The sequence below is a fragment of the Mugil cephalus genome, chromosome 8 (assembly GCF_022458985.1).
Source record: "Mugil cephalus isolate CIBA_MC_2020 chromosome 8, CIBA_Mcephalus_1.1, whole genome shotgun sequence".
NCBI lineage: Eukaryota > Metazoa > Chordata > Actinopteri > Mugiliformes > Mugilidae > Mugil > Mugil cephalus.
Genome location: NC_061777.1, coordinates 25446451 through 25461504, shown reverse-complemented (window position 1 = coordinate 25461504; position 15054 = coordinate 25446451). Strand labels below are relative to the sequence as shown.

The 15054-nt window shown below is 38.7% G+C and overlaps 1 protein-coding gene across 4 annotated transcripts; it reads right to left on the bottom strand.

Annotated features, from left to right (window-relative positions):
• Positions 1-1366: 1366 nt before the first annotated feature.
• arrdc1a (arrestin domain containing 1a) lies at positions 1367-14435 on the bottom strand. Of its 4 annotated transcripts, none has more exons than XM_047592826.1 (9): positions 14254-14434; positions 8896-9006; positions 8542-8592; positions 7049-7203; positions 6566-6748; positions 4759-4935; positions 3135-3681; positions 2829-2901; positions 1367-2444 (listed from the first exon to the last, which is right to left on the bottom strand). In XM_047592826.1, exons 1-8 carry the CDS (start codon positions 14369-14371, stop codon positions 2864-2866), a joined length of 1380 nt encoding a protein of 459 aa, XP_047448782.1. In that variant the 5' UTR covers positions 14372-14434; the 3' UTR covers positions 1367-2444; positions 2829-2863. The 4 variants fall into 4 exon arrangements, with proteins under 4 accessions (XP_047448782.1, XP_047448781.1, XP_047448780.1 ...); XM_047592825.1 differs by having other exon boundaries at positions 2859-2901; XM_047592824.1 differs by lacking the exon at positions 2829-2901.
• Positions 14436-15054: the final 619 nt, after the last annotated feature.

The following is a 15054-nucleotide window of genomic DNA, read 5'->3' as shown; positions in this document are numbered from 1 at the left end:
TTTGTCTTCAGGGTCTGTTCAGTCCAGAAGGAGAGATATAGGGATAGAATGATGGGTTGTCTGTCTTTATTGACCTTCATACTTCTTTATTTTTTAAAAACAAATAATACCTTTGTGACACACTAGTTTGAAATTAAAGCATCCCTAAAGGCCTGACCCTAGAATTGCCCTGGTGGTGACAGATTCACAGCCTGCGTCTGATGGATGGAACGTTCACTGGCATCCAGTCTAGTTTATGATGTGGAGAGAAATTAATCCTTCTGATGTGGGTCACTGGCGTCAGTGGCATGAGGACACTAAATGGATTTCTCTGCTCTCTCACTGCACTCAAAAAAGATGATCCTCATTGGGGTACAGACTCATTCACTACATGGTCATTCCAGAATTTGAGGACAGTTTATGCATCAAAACCTTTAAAGTCTACCCTCTATTATTTAGTTTTTGTCATATTTTTTAAGAAAATCATAAACCATCAAATAGTTTGATTTGTCAAGCATTAATGGAACATTTTTTGTGAGATGCTTTATTTATTTTGGGCTATGTTTAGTCCAACCTCGCTATAAATACTCAGGAATCTGAATAAGTATATTAAAACAATTAATAATGAAATCTTTCCCTACTAAGTAAAGAAAGTCACATTCACATAAATTAACTTAAGATAAAACTTGACTTTTTGTTTTTAATTTAAGCAACTTTTGAAATGATGCCTCACAGTGAGAAGGTTCTGGGTGTGAATCCAGGCTGACTGGGGCCTTTCTATGTGAAGTTTGCATGTTCTCCCTGTATCTGCGTGGGTTCTTTCCGGGTTACTCCCACCACCCAAACACATGCTCATTAGGATAACTGGTGATTCTAAATTGGCCGTAGTTGTGAGTGTGAATGGTTGTTTATTTCTCTGTGTTAGCCCAAGCGGTCATAGAAAATGAGAGTGGATGAGAGTGACAATAAACAAAGGTATGGGAAATGTATGGAATAGTTGTTTCTGAAGCCTGATGCACTCAATGAACTAAAATGTTTCTAATTAAGTTCTGATGTGAGGAGTACCTTTTTAAGTAGTCAGCAGCAGCACCTGAAGGGAAATGGTTTGCCAGTGTTTGTGATTAATGATGACCACTGTACTTATACATGATATATATATAACATATATCATAATGTCATTGAATTGGGCTGGGTTTTAAAACATATTATCTGATTCAAGTTTAGATCTCAGTTCATAAAATCCTCAAATCAATTTTTTTTAGATAGAGAGCCTCACACAGGCAAGATCATACGCCAGCAAGAGGTAAAATACTGCTTGATACCTTTTTAAAAACACCAAAAAGCAAAATTTGCCTTATATAAAACAAATATGAAATTGTGGCTTAAACAATTTTAAGCATTTATTTGAATGCAGACAGCAGTTGGAAGAGACTTAAAATAATAAATATATAAAATAGAACGTTGCCTCTGCTTCTAACATGATCAAGAAATGAGAAAACTTGTTTACAAAATTTACGATTAAGGCAGATGGTGTGAACTACATCAAATAAAACCTCAAATCACAGTGGTGCTGCATTTTCCTTTGTACTGAAAACATTTTCAGTGGGTGTAGAAAAAAAAATATATACACCATTACTATAAGATGTCTACAGTCACTAAATGGCAACACAGGAAACTGAAGCAATAGGGAATCTCAAGAGGTTATACTGGAATATACACCATGCCAAAACCACATGTCGATAACTTGCAATGGTAATATCTGGATTGATCATCATAATCAACATGAAACTGAAAACTGATCAAAGACAAATAAATCAACATGGCATTTCTTTTTTTAAAAAAAATAAAAATAAAATAAAAAATAAAATAAAATAAAATAAAGAAAAACATTCTCGTAAAGGATGACCTCATCTGTTTGCATTAAACAATCCCAAGGGGTATCTGTCGAGACACCAGACTAAATGCTAGATGACACGGTTGTTTACATACTTAAAACATAAAACTGTCAAACTTGACAACACAGACATCACCTAAAGGATTCCTCAATAAGCCCGAACTAAAACCTTGATGTGTTTTGACTTCTTAAAAACAAAAAAAACATTAGGATTTTCTATCCTTCCTCTTCAATATTAAAAGTGCTAAACGCATAGCAAACTTCAATTTCAAAAGACTGTTGGTTTGGGTAAAGCTGGACTCCAGCTGTGAATACCTCCTCTCCTGTGTGACTGGTGAAGGTACTTGTTCACTGGGCAGCAAGAGTTTGAGTTCAGTTCACTGTTGTTTACAATCAAAACCTGATTTCCTTACATGTAGAAAAGTGTCTTGCTATGATTTTGTCCATGTCCTTGAGCATCAGTTTCTCTCCACTCCAACGTTTGATTTGACCTCAAAGAATTGATCATCCTGGACTCTGCTTCTTCATCCACCTCATATGTTGCAGCTCTCATCGTAAGAAGGAGGAGCCTCTGTAAGGGACAGACACATCAGAGCAGTTAGCAGTCAAACCTCATGTTACATCTCACACTTTCCACATGTTGACGCAACAATAGCATCAGATGATCATGGCCATATGAGCATAATTAGGCTTATTTCTTGCATCATCTCACAGAGCCGGATAGGCCAGTGTCACCAAGCTTTACGACGTCTAAAGTTGGTGATCTCCTGGCTGACACCACTAGATCTCATAATAGCATACCAAAATCTTACACTGTATTAAAGACTTTACTTTTGTTTTTAAATGTGTATTTTGCTAATGGTTAAAATGTATTATGTTGAATGTTACTTCAATTTAACTAGGCAGCTTTTAATAAAGAAGCTTGATGCATTCAAGGAACTAGAAAGTGTTTTACCAGTCTTGAAATTTCTGGCTTCAGGAATACCTTTTTCAGTAGTCGACAGCAGCTCCTGGAGGGAACTGGATTGCTGAAATTGATTTTGATTTAAAAGATGCAATGTCATGATGGTAAAATATTGCGCAAATATCTCTGGAGCCAATGACATTAGTTTTAGTTGTCAAACTGAACTCCAGAAAGACCAGAAATCAGTACTGATACCCAGCTCTGTCACTGAATAATGGAACTGCAGTGATGGACTAAGACACAGGGATTTCTGACATTACACATAGTCCTATAGTATACTGAGGAAAGAGTACCAACCGTGGGGATAAGATGATGTGCCGTAGTCCGGTGGAAAAATGTGTGGTGTTGGCATGTTGTTGGCACCATTCAGTGAGGGGTAAAGTGACGTGCCTCCTGTGGACACAGGTGCGCTGGGTGCAGTTGAAGGTGTGTTGTGCTGCTGGTTCCCGGGGAAAAACAGACCTGGCGCATAGCTGAAAGCGTTGGGCGACACAAGCTGGGACTGCCGCTTGTTGGGGATGTCTGCACCCATCGGCGTCCCGCCCTCTGCGCCAATGTCGTAGTCAATCGGAGGAGCACTGGGGGTACTGTGGGAGGACCCCCTGGAGCGAGGGGCTGGACGGGGAGCAGGTTTTGGTGCGGGGCGAGGCGGTTGTGTAGGTGTGGATGCAGATGCCGCAGGAGGAGCCGCATCAGGCTGGGTGGTGTCTGGTACAGAGGTGGAGGCTGGTTTATTCTCAGTGGGAGGAGGAGTTACTTTTTTAGGCTGACGTTTTTTGTCCAGTGAGACGTTCCCAATCTGGATGGGTAATGTGAGCATAACATCAGGAGACTTCAGACTGACCTGAATAATGAGAGGACAAGGGGAGGTTGGTTAAATTGGCTGAAGGAACACAGAATGTATACTCACAACTAAAGATCTAGATCTTCATCTTACATCTATTAATGATGTCTATTATTCAAATTACTGATATAATGATGCTTTTATTTCTTCTCTTTCAGCACTTTATAGACGTTAACGCCACACATAATTCAGAAAACCTTATGATTATTGTCACTACTGCCACCATTCAGGTGTGAACCTTGAGAGATCTGACCACATGTGGAAGTTCAATAAAAAATAACCTATGTGTCCAAGTCGTGACGCACACACAAAAAACAGTGTTGTTCATGGTTCTGAAATAGCATTAGTGATCCATTAAAGAGGTCTGCTGTTAAAATACTGTTCCACACTCATTTTCAGGCAGAGCGCAAAACTAAAATCTGATCTGAAGAGCGATTGTGGAGATGCATGTTGATGCCTGGAGTGAACAGAGGTACTAAGGATGGATGTTATTACAAGGTCTGAACAGGGGCTATGTCATCCACTTCACTTATCAGTGGTTGTAGTGTTGTGGTTGTTCCATGCATATAAACACTGGAGTTTCTTGCCATGGTCATGATTCTTGTAAACACTAGGTATTAAGAAGTGCTTTTGTAATGCACCTTCACTTTAGTGGAAGACAAAACCCAAGAAAAAAAAAACATCTCACACTACAACCATAACAAATATGAGGCTTCTTCATAGATAAAGTAGAAGATACAGAGCATCTCCAACATGAAATAAGCAGTTAAAAAGTGCCGTCTGTTCTGCTGCTTCAACACTGTAAATGTCTCCACAGGGTTATCAAAAAAGCACACGCCGTCATGACCATGACTCTGGATTTATCCTGCTGATGTGACTATGCCAAAAGGCTCAAGCGCATATTCAAATTTACCAATACACACTTACTGTTTTTAGAACAACTGTACTATCTTCATAAGTGACAGGTTATTTTTTTACACTTATAAATAGGAAAAGTATAAGAGCTGCAGCCTTGAACTTATTCAGACATGCAAAAATACTTTAGTGAGCAAAGAGAATATGAGTGTTATATCTTACTTTCACATAATATTCAATCTTTATTAGCTCGCAGCCAGTGAGGCAGGACTGAGGGAGAGGAGGAACGATGAGCTGCTCCTTCCAATCTACCTCCTTGCCGGCCTTCACCACTCCTCCCTCCACCTCCGCTACCATCCTCATGTCATAGGTGGGCTTCTTCGTCTCATAGATCACTTTCTGAAAACACACATGGAAGGAGAGTCAGAAAATGTGCCTGGTGTGGGGTGACTGCAGAATTGGAGCCCTCAGAGTCAATGTAATAAACACTGTGTCCTTTACTTACATATTTGGTCAGATTAGACCACATTCTAACTTACCACAGAAATTATTAAACCATAAAGAAACAACGTAGAAATTATTCAAAAATATAAGGGTCTGACATTTCTTAGGCTTATGCAGTGCACTGTTATTGTTATATCCTGAGTGATCCAATCACAAGTGACCACCTTAAAGTACAGGCATGGACACACATGCACATTTGAGACCCATTTAAAATTAGATCACTAGTGTGAACACACAGTGTGTTCTGGCCACAATGATGGAAACTGACAGGCGACATTTATCTTAACTACAATGTTGATAGTGAATATGATTTTAAAAGTCCCTAACAAAATGGGATTCACTCATGTATCTAAGATAAAATAGATTCCATAACTGCTGGCACACTTGAACTCTGGCTTAAATTTGTTAAGCAGTTCAAATATGGAAAGACCAGAGAGTACTCAGATGGATAGCTTTTGACACTCAGTTCAAGCCAGGAGTTGATGGCGTCACATTCAAGCAGTGGACAATAAAATGTATTAAAGCAATAGATACAGTAATAGACAACAGGGAATTGCAGAATTTCCCCAACATTAAAAGATAAGTTTGGCGTACAAAACAGTGATCTGTTCAGATTCATTCAATTTAGAGATTACTATAACAAGAAAGTGAAGACGGAGAGTACACAAATGATAAATTCAGTGATAAATGTGATGCTGAGTGTATATAAACCTAATAGTAACTGCACCGGTGACTTATGGACGTCTCATGGAATGCAAGGGCAACTGGACGTTATGCATAATCAAAATAGGGAGGCGGAAATTACAAGAGGAAATTAAGAGGAAATTGTATCACAAGAATGGTATGACACACGTGTATCATGCATGTATTCCAGTAAACTTCCACTGGCTCACAACAATGGAGGGTGTTTAATTGGAAAAACTTGGTCTATTTTTTCATTAAGATTCCAAGTAAAAGATTATCAACACCTCAGCCCTGTTGGAAACAATGTGGTACCATAAATCATACACATATTTTCTGTAGTTGTGAAAAATGTAAACAATTTTGGGAGGTCGTACACTCAGTTCTGACTGAGGTGCTTGGATATAACATCCCAAAGATGTGTTATTTTGTACTTGGGTCACACTGCAGTCGTGGTGTAAGTGGAGGATCACTACTTGCTAAGATACAGCATCTAGGAAATCATCACAAGAAACTGGTACAAGCTTTAGTCTCCTACTCAGAACCAGTGGCTGGATATCATAAAGGAAATATGAACAATGGAAAAATGACTCATGTGCTACGTCTGAGGGAGGGTTGGTTAGAGAAAAGAGAAAGGCAAAAGTGGACATTTTATCAAAGAAAAGTATAAGGATTCTGGCATGTTGCCTATAACCACAATTATATGGAAGACAACTACTCATCTACTCAGGTGTTTCATATTTTGAGCAGAATCTATGTGCAATTGTATTACCTTAAAAACTCAATAAACCCGAAGTGGTTAAAAAAAAAAGTCCTAACAAAGGTAAGAATGCTAATCGCTAACCTGCATCAGGCTGGCTGCCATGTTGCCTGTGGTCTTCCCAGACTGGTTCTGGATGTTAACCATCACCTGGATGACCTGGCCTGGTGTGTAGCCCTTCATGTCAGTTTGGGCCTTCAGGACCACTGTACCTGTTTTCATCAGCATGTAGGTGAACTGCTGCGTCACTGCATTTGAGCAGGTTCCCTGAATGAGGAAGCGCAGAGACAGCGACACGCACGTTTAGCATAGGAACAGTTCATCATTTTTAGAGACTTTGAGCTGTTTGCATCTGTTCCCAGGCAAGACAGAAGGAATAATGTTGGTGGATGTGCACTTGAGCTGCTTCAGGGAGTCTTCTTGAAATACATCAAGTTCAGAAGAGGTAAAACAGAAGATAGTATATGTCTTGAACTCAAATCATGTCGCTATGCGAGTGTGAAGACCAGAATCAGCCTGATGTATTGGTCCAACATGAAAGGTCAGAACATCTGAAACACATCTCACCCATATATCTGGCACTTCGTTCAGGTTCAGAAGGCGTAGGAGGTAGAAAGGTTTCTCGATGCTGTAGTTCTTAGCTAATTTGGGCGTGTCAACGAAAGCCCTCACTCTGTAGATTATCCTTCCATACTTGCCTTCAAAAGATGTGGGAGCAGTGTCTGTGGGAAAGAAGTCAAATTATTTAGATTAAACAATAGAAGCTTAACAACATCTTAAGCTTAACAGCTTAAAAACAGGTATTACAGGGTAATGGCTCCTTTATCCGTCTTAAAATCTTGTCTAAAATTTTGTTTCTCACTCATTTTCAAAAGATCATAGTCAAAATCAACATAGTACAGCAGATTAACTATTCAGTAATCTTTTTCTGGCAACAACTTGGCTGATCTGTTATGGCGAGCCATGTGTTTCAACAATGGAAAGACCAGTCGAGCCGGTTTGGAGTTTCTGTGAAGAGGGAGAAAATGACCTCCAGCAGATAAGTGGTTTAGAGGATAAACTAAAGTGTTGGCTGTGTTGCACAGAGCCTATCAAAACAAGCCATGGAAACAATGTGCAGACAGGAAGTGAGTGATGCCTTGCACTTGTATTTTATGCCAAATCATGGCAGCACCAAAAGCAAAGGCTTCTTAACATGTCTCTATTTAGTATCATTACACAATCTGTCATTATTTATAAATACATTTTTGATGATGTCATAAGGGAGTGCTCTTCAATGCATTGTGATGAGTAAATGGAACAACCTGACGACATCACTTTGCAGACATTAGGTGTTGGTGGTGGCAGATGGAAATCTTCAGTTGAATCTTTGGCATACAAAAACTAACCCCATCCTCTTATTTAAAAGCTTCACTTTAAAGCCAATTTAATCATTGTTGTGATCGGGATATACTAAAATACTGAACAACACTTTTTGACAGTTTTAGTTACTTGCATGTTCATTTTAATAATAGTAATAATAAAATAATCAAAAATAAGAGACTGTATTGATCCCGGGAAAGAATTTAAGACCGACAATGTGGGGAACACATGAATGTGCATCACTATTAATTTACAAATTACGGACACGGCTGCATAAGATAACCTCTGCAACTATTACTAACTATTGGCAATGGTTGCAGGTAAAACCAATCCTGTGCAAAGTTTCACATTCAGGCTTATTATGGTGTCAATGGACTTTATAGTGAAATGGGAGACATTCTGTTCTTACACGTTAAATTGTTAAATTATTTTTTGTAAGGACCATTTACAATTTATTATTTTTTTAATTTTTATTTCCTTAATGGCTGAATCACTACTGACTGAGTTGAACCTTTAAACTGCTTTGGTGTAATGAAGTTGAAAATCTGTGAAATAAGCCCCAGCCATGGCAGTTCAATCTTTGCTGCTGAGATTCAGTAAACATCAACATGCCGGAGCACGTTTGTCAGGCTGGGAAATTGCTAGGACAACACACATACACAGGAAAGAATTTGCATCCCATCACTCCTCGCTCCTACCTGGTATGAGAAACCTGAAGGCAAACATGTGCTCTCCCTGTTTGAGGGTTCCTGTATGGGACGCAGGAAGCAGAGATAACATCCGTCAGTGGAAACAGTAACAATAGCTCTGCTGTTTCCTTTTCCAGCGGAAAATGTGAACCATCAGTTCTGTGGTCGTTACACTTGATTTCTTTTCCCCACACCAGTTTATCGTCCCAATATATAATATGAATAAAATATTGGTCAAGATTACATGGCTAGTTCATTCTGTTGTAAACAAACTCACAAGGAAGTGCTTCATAACCTATAACTGGACATTTGCATACCGAGCCATGCTGATTAGCTCTGTAGCTCAGTTGCTCATCAGCCTACCTTTATCTGCAACAGAGATGGTGCTGCTGAAGTACTGCTCCTCCACGATCCATGCCGTGTCATTGACTTTACTGGTGACGCCACAGAAGCCATTGCAGTTCACTTTGATGGCTGTAGATCAGTAAACATGCACATCAGAGTTTTTTTTTTTTTTTTACTCACACAAACAAAACATTTTTTCATAAGCAAACAGTGTCTTTAAGTCGTGTTAGTACTGCTGTTTTCTCTCTGGGTGTGTTTAAACCAAGAACAGTGAAAGAGGAAGGGGAAAAAAAATCAAACAAAGACACACTCATTAGCATTGTGAAACAGAGCAGTCATGTAGTCATGTAACTAAATAAAGTACTGCCAAACATTCACTGATGATGTTCAGCTATTCATATCTTCTTTTTTTAATTTTCAGCTACACCTAGATACATCAGTATTTAACAGTGAAAATATGTTTTTACCCTTATGTTTTTTTCTCTTATTCTATTTTTTATCTAGTATATTTAAAGTGTCTTGTGTCTACAACAACAAAATTTCCAATAAAGTTGTATCATATTGTATCACAATTACCACAAAATGATCAAACAGGAGCAATTCTTAAGACTGTGATGCATTTCTGCTTTTTCTTTTTTCAGTGTACATGGTTAAGTCTGCTACGTATTACTGATGACAGAAAGTAATCACTTACTGTGTGAGCTAGTGTTCTTTATTATTATTATTATTATTATTATTATTATTATTATTATTACTACATGAACAATTACGACTGAATGTATGAATCAGCACAGCGACCATTCCTTTTGTCTCCAGCTTAAGATGGACACTTTTGCGATGTGTGGAATCTCTGCTCATCATATTAGTGCATCACATCTGACATACTGACCTTTATTTCCCTTTTGACAGGACACCATATCTCACTTTTAAGGGGAACCCATTTCTTTGTGGTTCTGGGAGAAATGCAAGTTAGACTATTTAAATTTCTCCAAAAAAGGCAGTCCCTATAAAATACTTGAATCCCTCGCCCATTTACCCAATGATGCTAAATAATATTATACTGATATTTCTCATTGACTTCTGATTTATAAACATAACAAAATAAAAGGCAAATGCATACAATATGTACAAAGTTTGGACATTTAATCCTGATAAACCCTAACTGTCTTACATGACTTAGATGTAGAAGACATTCTATTTCTGGCATGACTTCATCTAATACCAATGTATGTGGAGAAGGAAAAGAAATAAAAAAGGTCAAGACTCCAGAAACAACTGACATCCTGTCATCCCGATGAAGGCTACAAGCTGAAACAAGTCAGTGGGTTGTTCCACATTCTACAAGTGCTGCTAAAGGTTTCTGTGAAATGTCAGAACAACAGTAGAGTGAAATATTTAATAATTGTTTAACTTGGGTCAAACACTCCGAGTTGAGAACATGGTAGAAAACTGGTCACTGACCATTCCTATACCTCAACTTGATGTCCTCAGAGCATTGTGCCACAGCTTTGGGATTATTTCCAAAAGAGAAACTGAAGCAAGAGCACCTGGACTTATAGGGGTTCTTGAAGATGTTTTAATCTTCTCCAGTTCTGATTGGGAGTGAGGGCTTAAATAGGAACATCAGAAACTTGCATGACTAGGGTCTGTTAATAACCAGATACTGTATTTGATCCTGTTTTACCTCTAATGAATTGTTCCCTAACAACCCATTAATGGCCAGAGAGTCCATCTCAAGGTGTGGGGGTGAAACATTTCTTGGGACAGATGTTAATACTGTGTTTTAAATTGGTGACCAGTTATATCTCACTCTACCTCATCTGTTTAGAGAGTGGTTTTCCAACATGCACAAGACCCACAGATGTTCATATTCAAACCACAACTCCCCACCTTTTGGAACTGAAGAAGCTACTGGGATGAAACCTCCTGAATTAACTCTATAAAATTACAAGATGAATTGATGTTGTTTGAGCTTGTTTGGAGTGCGTTTTTGATACTTCACAGACACTTTGGAAGTACTTGACAAGACTTCAATATCTTCAACTGGCAAGAGTCAATGTCCTTTGAGAAGACCAAGCTTTAACTCTCTGGCTGGTGTCTTGGGAATCTCCTCCCTCGTGATACAATCCATTTCCTGAGGTCCCCAGTCCCCTTGTAGCTAAATACTCCCACAACGTGATGCTGCAACCCCCATGTTTCATGGCTGGCATGGTGTTCCTCAGCTGTGCTCTTCCTCCAGGTTTAACAATGGCCACCATGGCCAAACAAATCTTTTTTGTTGTTGTTGTTTTTTGATCAGAAGATAAAAGGAAGATATTTGTCTTTTTATGACACTGCAATGCATACTTTGACTTTTATGGTGGTTCTGGAGCAGTGGCTTCTTCCTTGTTGTCCTTTTTGGTTATGTTGACACCCTAAACATTTTTCAAAATATAGTTTGTATTTGTTGCATTTTAGCTTTGTATGACAGAACAGTATGGTCCACATTTTTTGCAAGCATTGCAACAGCAATCTAGTTGTATCCCTCACATCAGAAGTCAACAGCCACAACTGAACCGCCGTGGGTTTTCAAAGCAATGTCAGTCTTTGCCCTGTGACACATGCCACATCACAGGGACTTCCTGATTATTGTTCCACCAATGATTCAAACTGTTTCAAGTAAGAGAACTCGAGTGAAACTCACAGTCCGACCAGCTTTACCTGAAGAGGAATGTAAACAGACTGGAGGCCCTGAGAGCATTAAGACACTCCCAAAACACGGAAGAGCTGCTGTCGGCAAGTCAGCGGAGACATAGAGAGAAAGCGTTGTTTCATAACACAGACTCTTCAAACGAGTATTACAAGCCTATGAGAAATGGATCTTTAGGTCCAAGTGCCCATTCCCTTCCTTGCTGGGATTTCAGCGACAATAAAACTGAAAATTTGTAAAGTATACGCGTTCCTTTATCCTGACACTGGTTTGTATTCAAATGTGTTCCCTACCACTTGATCTTTATCACTATCGTTTGGCACGATAAAGCCTTTGAGCCCTTCCATATCAAAAGAAATACACGTAAGTGAGGGACTGTTTGCTCTGAAGTGGACATTGGACAGACTGGGCTTGTTTCTCCAAATCACATTTTCTTCCTTACCAGTTTGATCTCCTTTAGTTTCAGTTGAGTTATTGATAAAAATGTAACAAAACTGACATCATAGATGTCATCCTGATCTACTGTTTGCTGAGACAATATCAGCAAATGACAAAAAAAAAAGACCATTACAAGCTCTCAGATCCAAATGTGTTGCCTTCAGATTACTTACGTTTTTTCTACCTATGGACCAAAAAATGTAATTTTCAATTACAGTGTCGACACAAAAAAGGTTCTAATGAGCAACTATGGAATTATTAGTCTACTCAGTCACACAAGATTAGACAAATTAGCTGACTGGTAAAAATTCCTCTAAAAATCGATTGTTTTTTTGAGCAAAACTGCAAATTTAACTGTTGAAGAACTGTTACAACATGATGCCTTCTTTTTAGCCCCATTTGTGCCATTCCAAACGCCACAAAAACATACCAACTTGAAATTAATTAAAATGAACTTAAATACAATTGCAGTGGATAACTACATATGGGAATACTGGGAATTAACATGTAATCAAGGTGTCACACAAAAGTCTGTTTATTCAAGCTATAACTGTAGTCAACACCTGTCAGCTATCCGATACAAGCTGTCTGCCATGTCTGAAACGTCTCCGATGTCTTTTTAGCCTCTTGTGCACAAAGAGCATCAAACCAGAAACAAGCACCTGCTCAAGGACCTTTGACAAGCACATTAACAGGCCGCATGAGCATCAAGAAGTAATCCTTTCAAAGAAATACAGTCAACTGCTAAAAGTGTTAAATGTCACAGAAAGCAATGTACAGAATATCAGGTGGCCATGTAAACTCCTCTCACCTATTCAAAATGAATGTGGGAGTTTATAGAACTGAAGCATAGACTTGTTAAAATCTAACATTTTGGGCCAATAACCTAAATAAAACTATTCATTGTCAGCTGTTTTATTTCTTTATGTGTTGAAACGTTTCTCTTGCCATTAGAAAAAATATACCACTTTAACCTTAATACTGATTTATGGAAAATATATTAATGGTAAATAGTAAAAATGCCCCTTATAGGATTCCAGATCAATATGCGTTGCCTTCAGGCCACTTATTTTGTCTTGATCAGTGAACCAAAACTGAGACGTCGCGTTACAATGACATAAAACAGAGGACAAATGGTGCTTTGAAGTGTGAAAGTAAAGAAGTGCTCTGACAAACGACCATTAAATTATTAGCCTACTCAACCAAACACGAGGTGTGTCAAATCATCTATTAGCTGTTCGGTAGAAACGCCAGCATCGAGGAATAATCCTTTCTAAGAAATACAGATAACTGCTAAAGATGATAAACGTCACAAAATATCTGTCCCGTAATATCTCTCTCTCTCGGCTTTTTAAAAGGAGTTTGGGAATTTTCAGAACTTAAGTGACCTCAGTTACAACAAAACACCCCTGAAACATCCGCGTCGAGGCGCCAAGGTCTGGGCCTCAAGAATTTTTTCCTACTGCTGCATAAGATTTTATGATGTAAACCAGGGGTGTCAAACTCAGTTAATGTTAATGGACCACAAACATCCCAGTTTGATCTCAAAGGGGTCAGACCACTAACACAATAGCACATTAACCTATATATAACGACAAATATTTGCCTTTGTTTTAGCGCAAAGAAGTAGATTATTAAAGTGTTTATATTTAATGAGTGGCTCTATTACACTGCCACAAAAAATGTAGGTCAACGGTTGTACTGACCTGCCCAAAACTAAAGAAAGAAACCTACCATGTATAAAAACAATTGAAAGAAAGAAAGAAAAAGAAGAGGAAGAAGAGGAAGAAGATCTTATTATGTGTACTAATCTGGTCCTCTTTCATACTTTTTATCTTGACTGTTTACAAACATTTCCCCCAAATTCTAGTTAATGTTATCCTAAAGCTTACACCATCCAGGTAGTGAGGGAAGAAAACCAAAAGTTTCAAATATATAAAATAAACACATTGTGTGTTGGCTAAAGTTCTCTAACAGATTCTCATCACGCCCGATTAAAAACCAGCCACTGGATCGTTCCCTTGGAATAACACAGCATTATACTGTAGTGGAGCTGAAGGAAATGACTGGTTACAAACACAATACCACACACCGTCGAGAGTTACTTTAAAACAGAATGGTTTGTTTACCAGGTAAAATTCCAGTGTGAGAAAGCTGAATTTTATCTCCTCACTTCCTTGTTTTGCGACAGCGACGTATTCCCACCAAGGTAAGCCATTACGGAGGCACAGACGGCGAAAGATTCTCACCTTTACATTGCAGCGACTGGGCCACTTGGATCTTCACGGTCCCCGAGATGGACTCCCCCGGACTGTACTTGTCCTTGTTGTTGTCAAACGCGATCTCGAACTCCCGAAGCTTCCCCATTTTCCTTCGCCCCGACAGACACGCTGCGAGACTGAAGATCACCTGTGCGCAAAACCTCCAGCGCGCACTTTTTACCTGACTGTGTCCCCGCCTCCTTTTCCGCGACGTCACTCATGTCGACTAAAGGACATGATACGATAAAGATAAAACGAGAGATCAGACGTTATAAATGACTTCATAAGTCTTACGTCAATCAGTCAGCGGACAAATGAGGTGTTGCTGCGACAGGGCAGGACAGTACAAAAATAGTCAAATTAAAATGACATATTAAAAACAACAACGACACTCTGATTTTCAAGCCAAAACGCAAAATTTAATGGTTTACAACTATAATAAGTTGCCGTTTTTCCTTCTCTTATATTATTGTCAAAACTTGGAACTGTTACACCATGATGAGAGAAAAAAACGATATAACTGCACAGGTCACTTTAGTCCGCCATGCGCCTTATTTACTGTTATATTGATTGTCTTATTTTATTATTATTTATTTTTCTGATTTCAAATGTTTATATTCTACTGGAGTGCTTAACTTTGAGTTGCACCACGAACCTTTGAGTAACAAAACTTCAAACCTGTGCATGTGTTGCACATATGGCAGACCTGACAATGAAGCTGATTTTGACTTTAAGTAACTAACTAACCATGAGCAATAATAAAAATACAATCCGGGTTCCAGTCTGACC

Coding starts and splice junctions, on each gene's coding strand:
- arrdc1a (XM_047592826.1), bottom strand. CDS start 14,371: ATGGGGAAGCTTCGGGAGTTCGAGATCGCGTTTGACAACAACAAGGAC. Junction 9,007..14,253: donor CCAGTCGCTGCAATGTAAAG/GTGAGAATCTTT, acceptor ACTGATCTACAG/CCATCAAAGTGAACTGCAAT. Junction 7,204..8,541: donor CTTCAGGTTTCTCATACCAG/GTAGGAGCGAGG, acceptor TCTTTCCCACAG/ACACTGCTCCCACATCTTTT.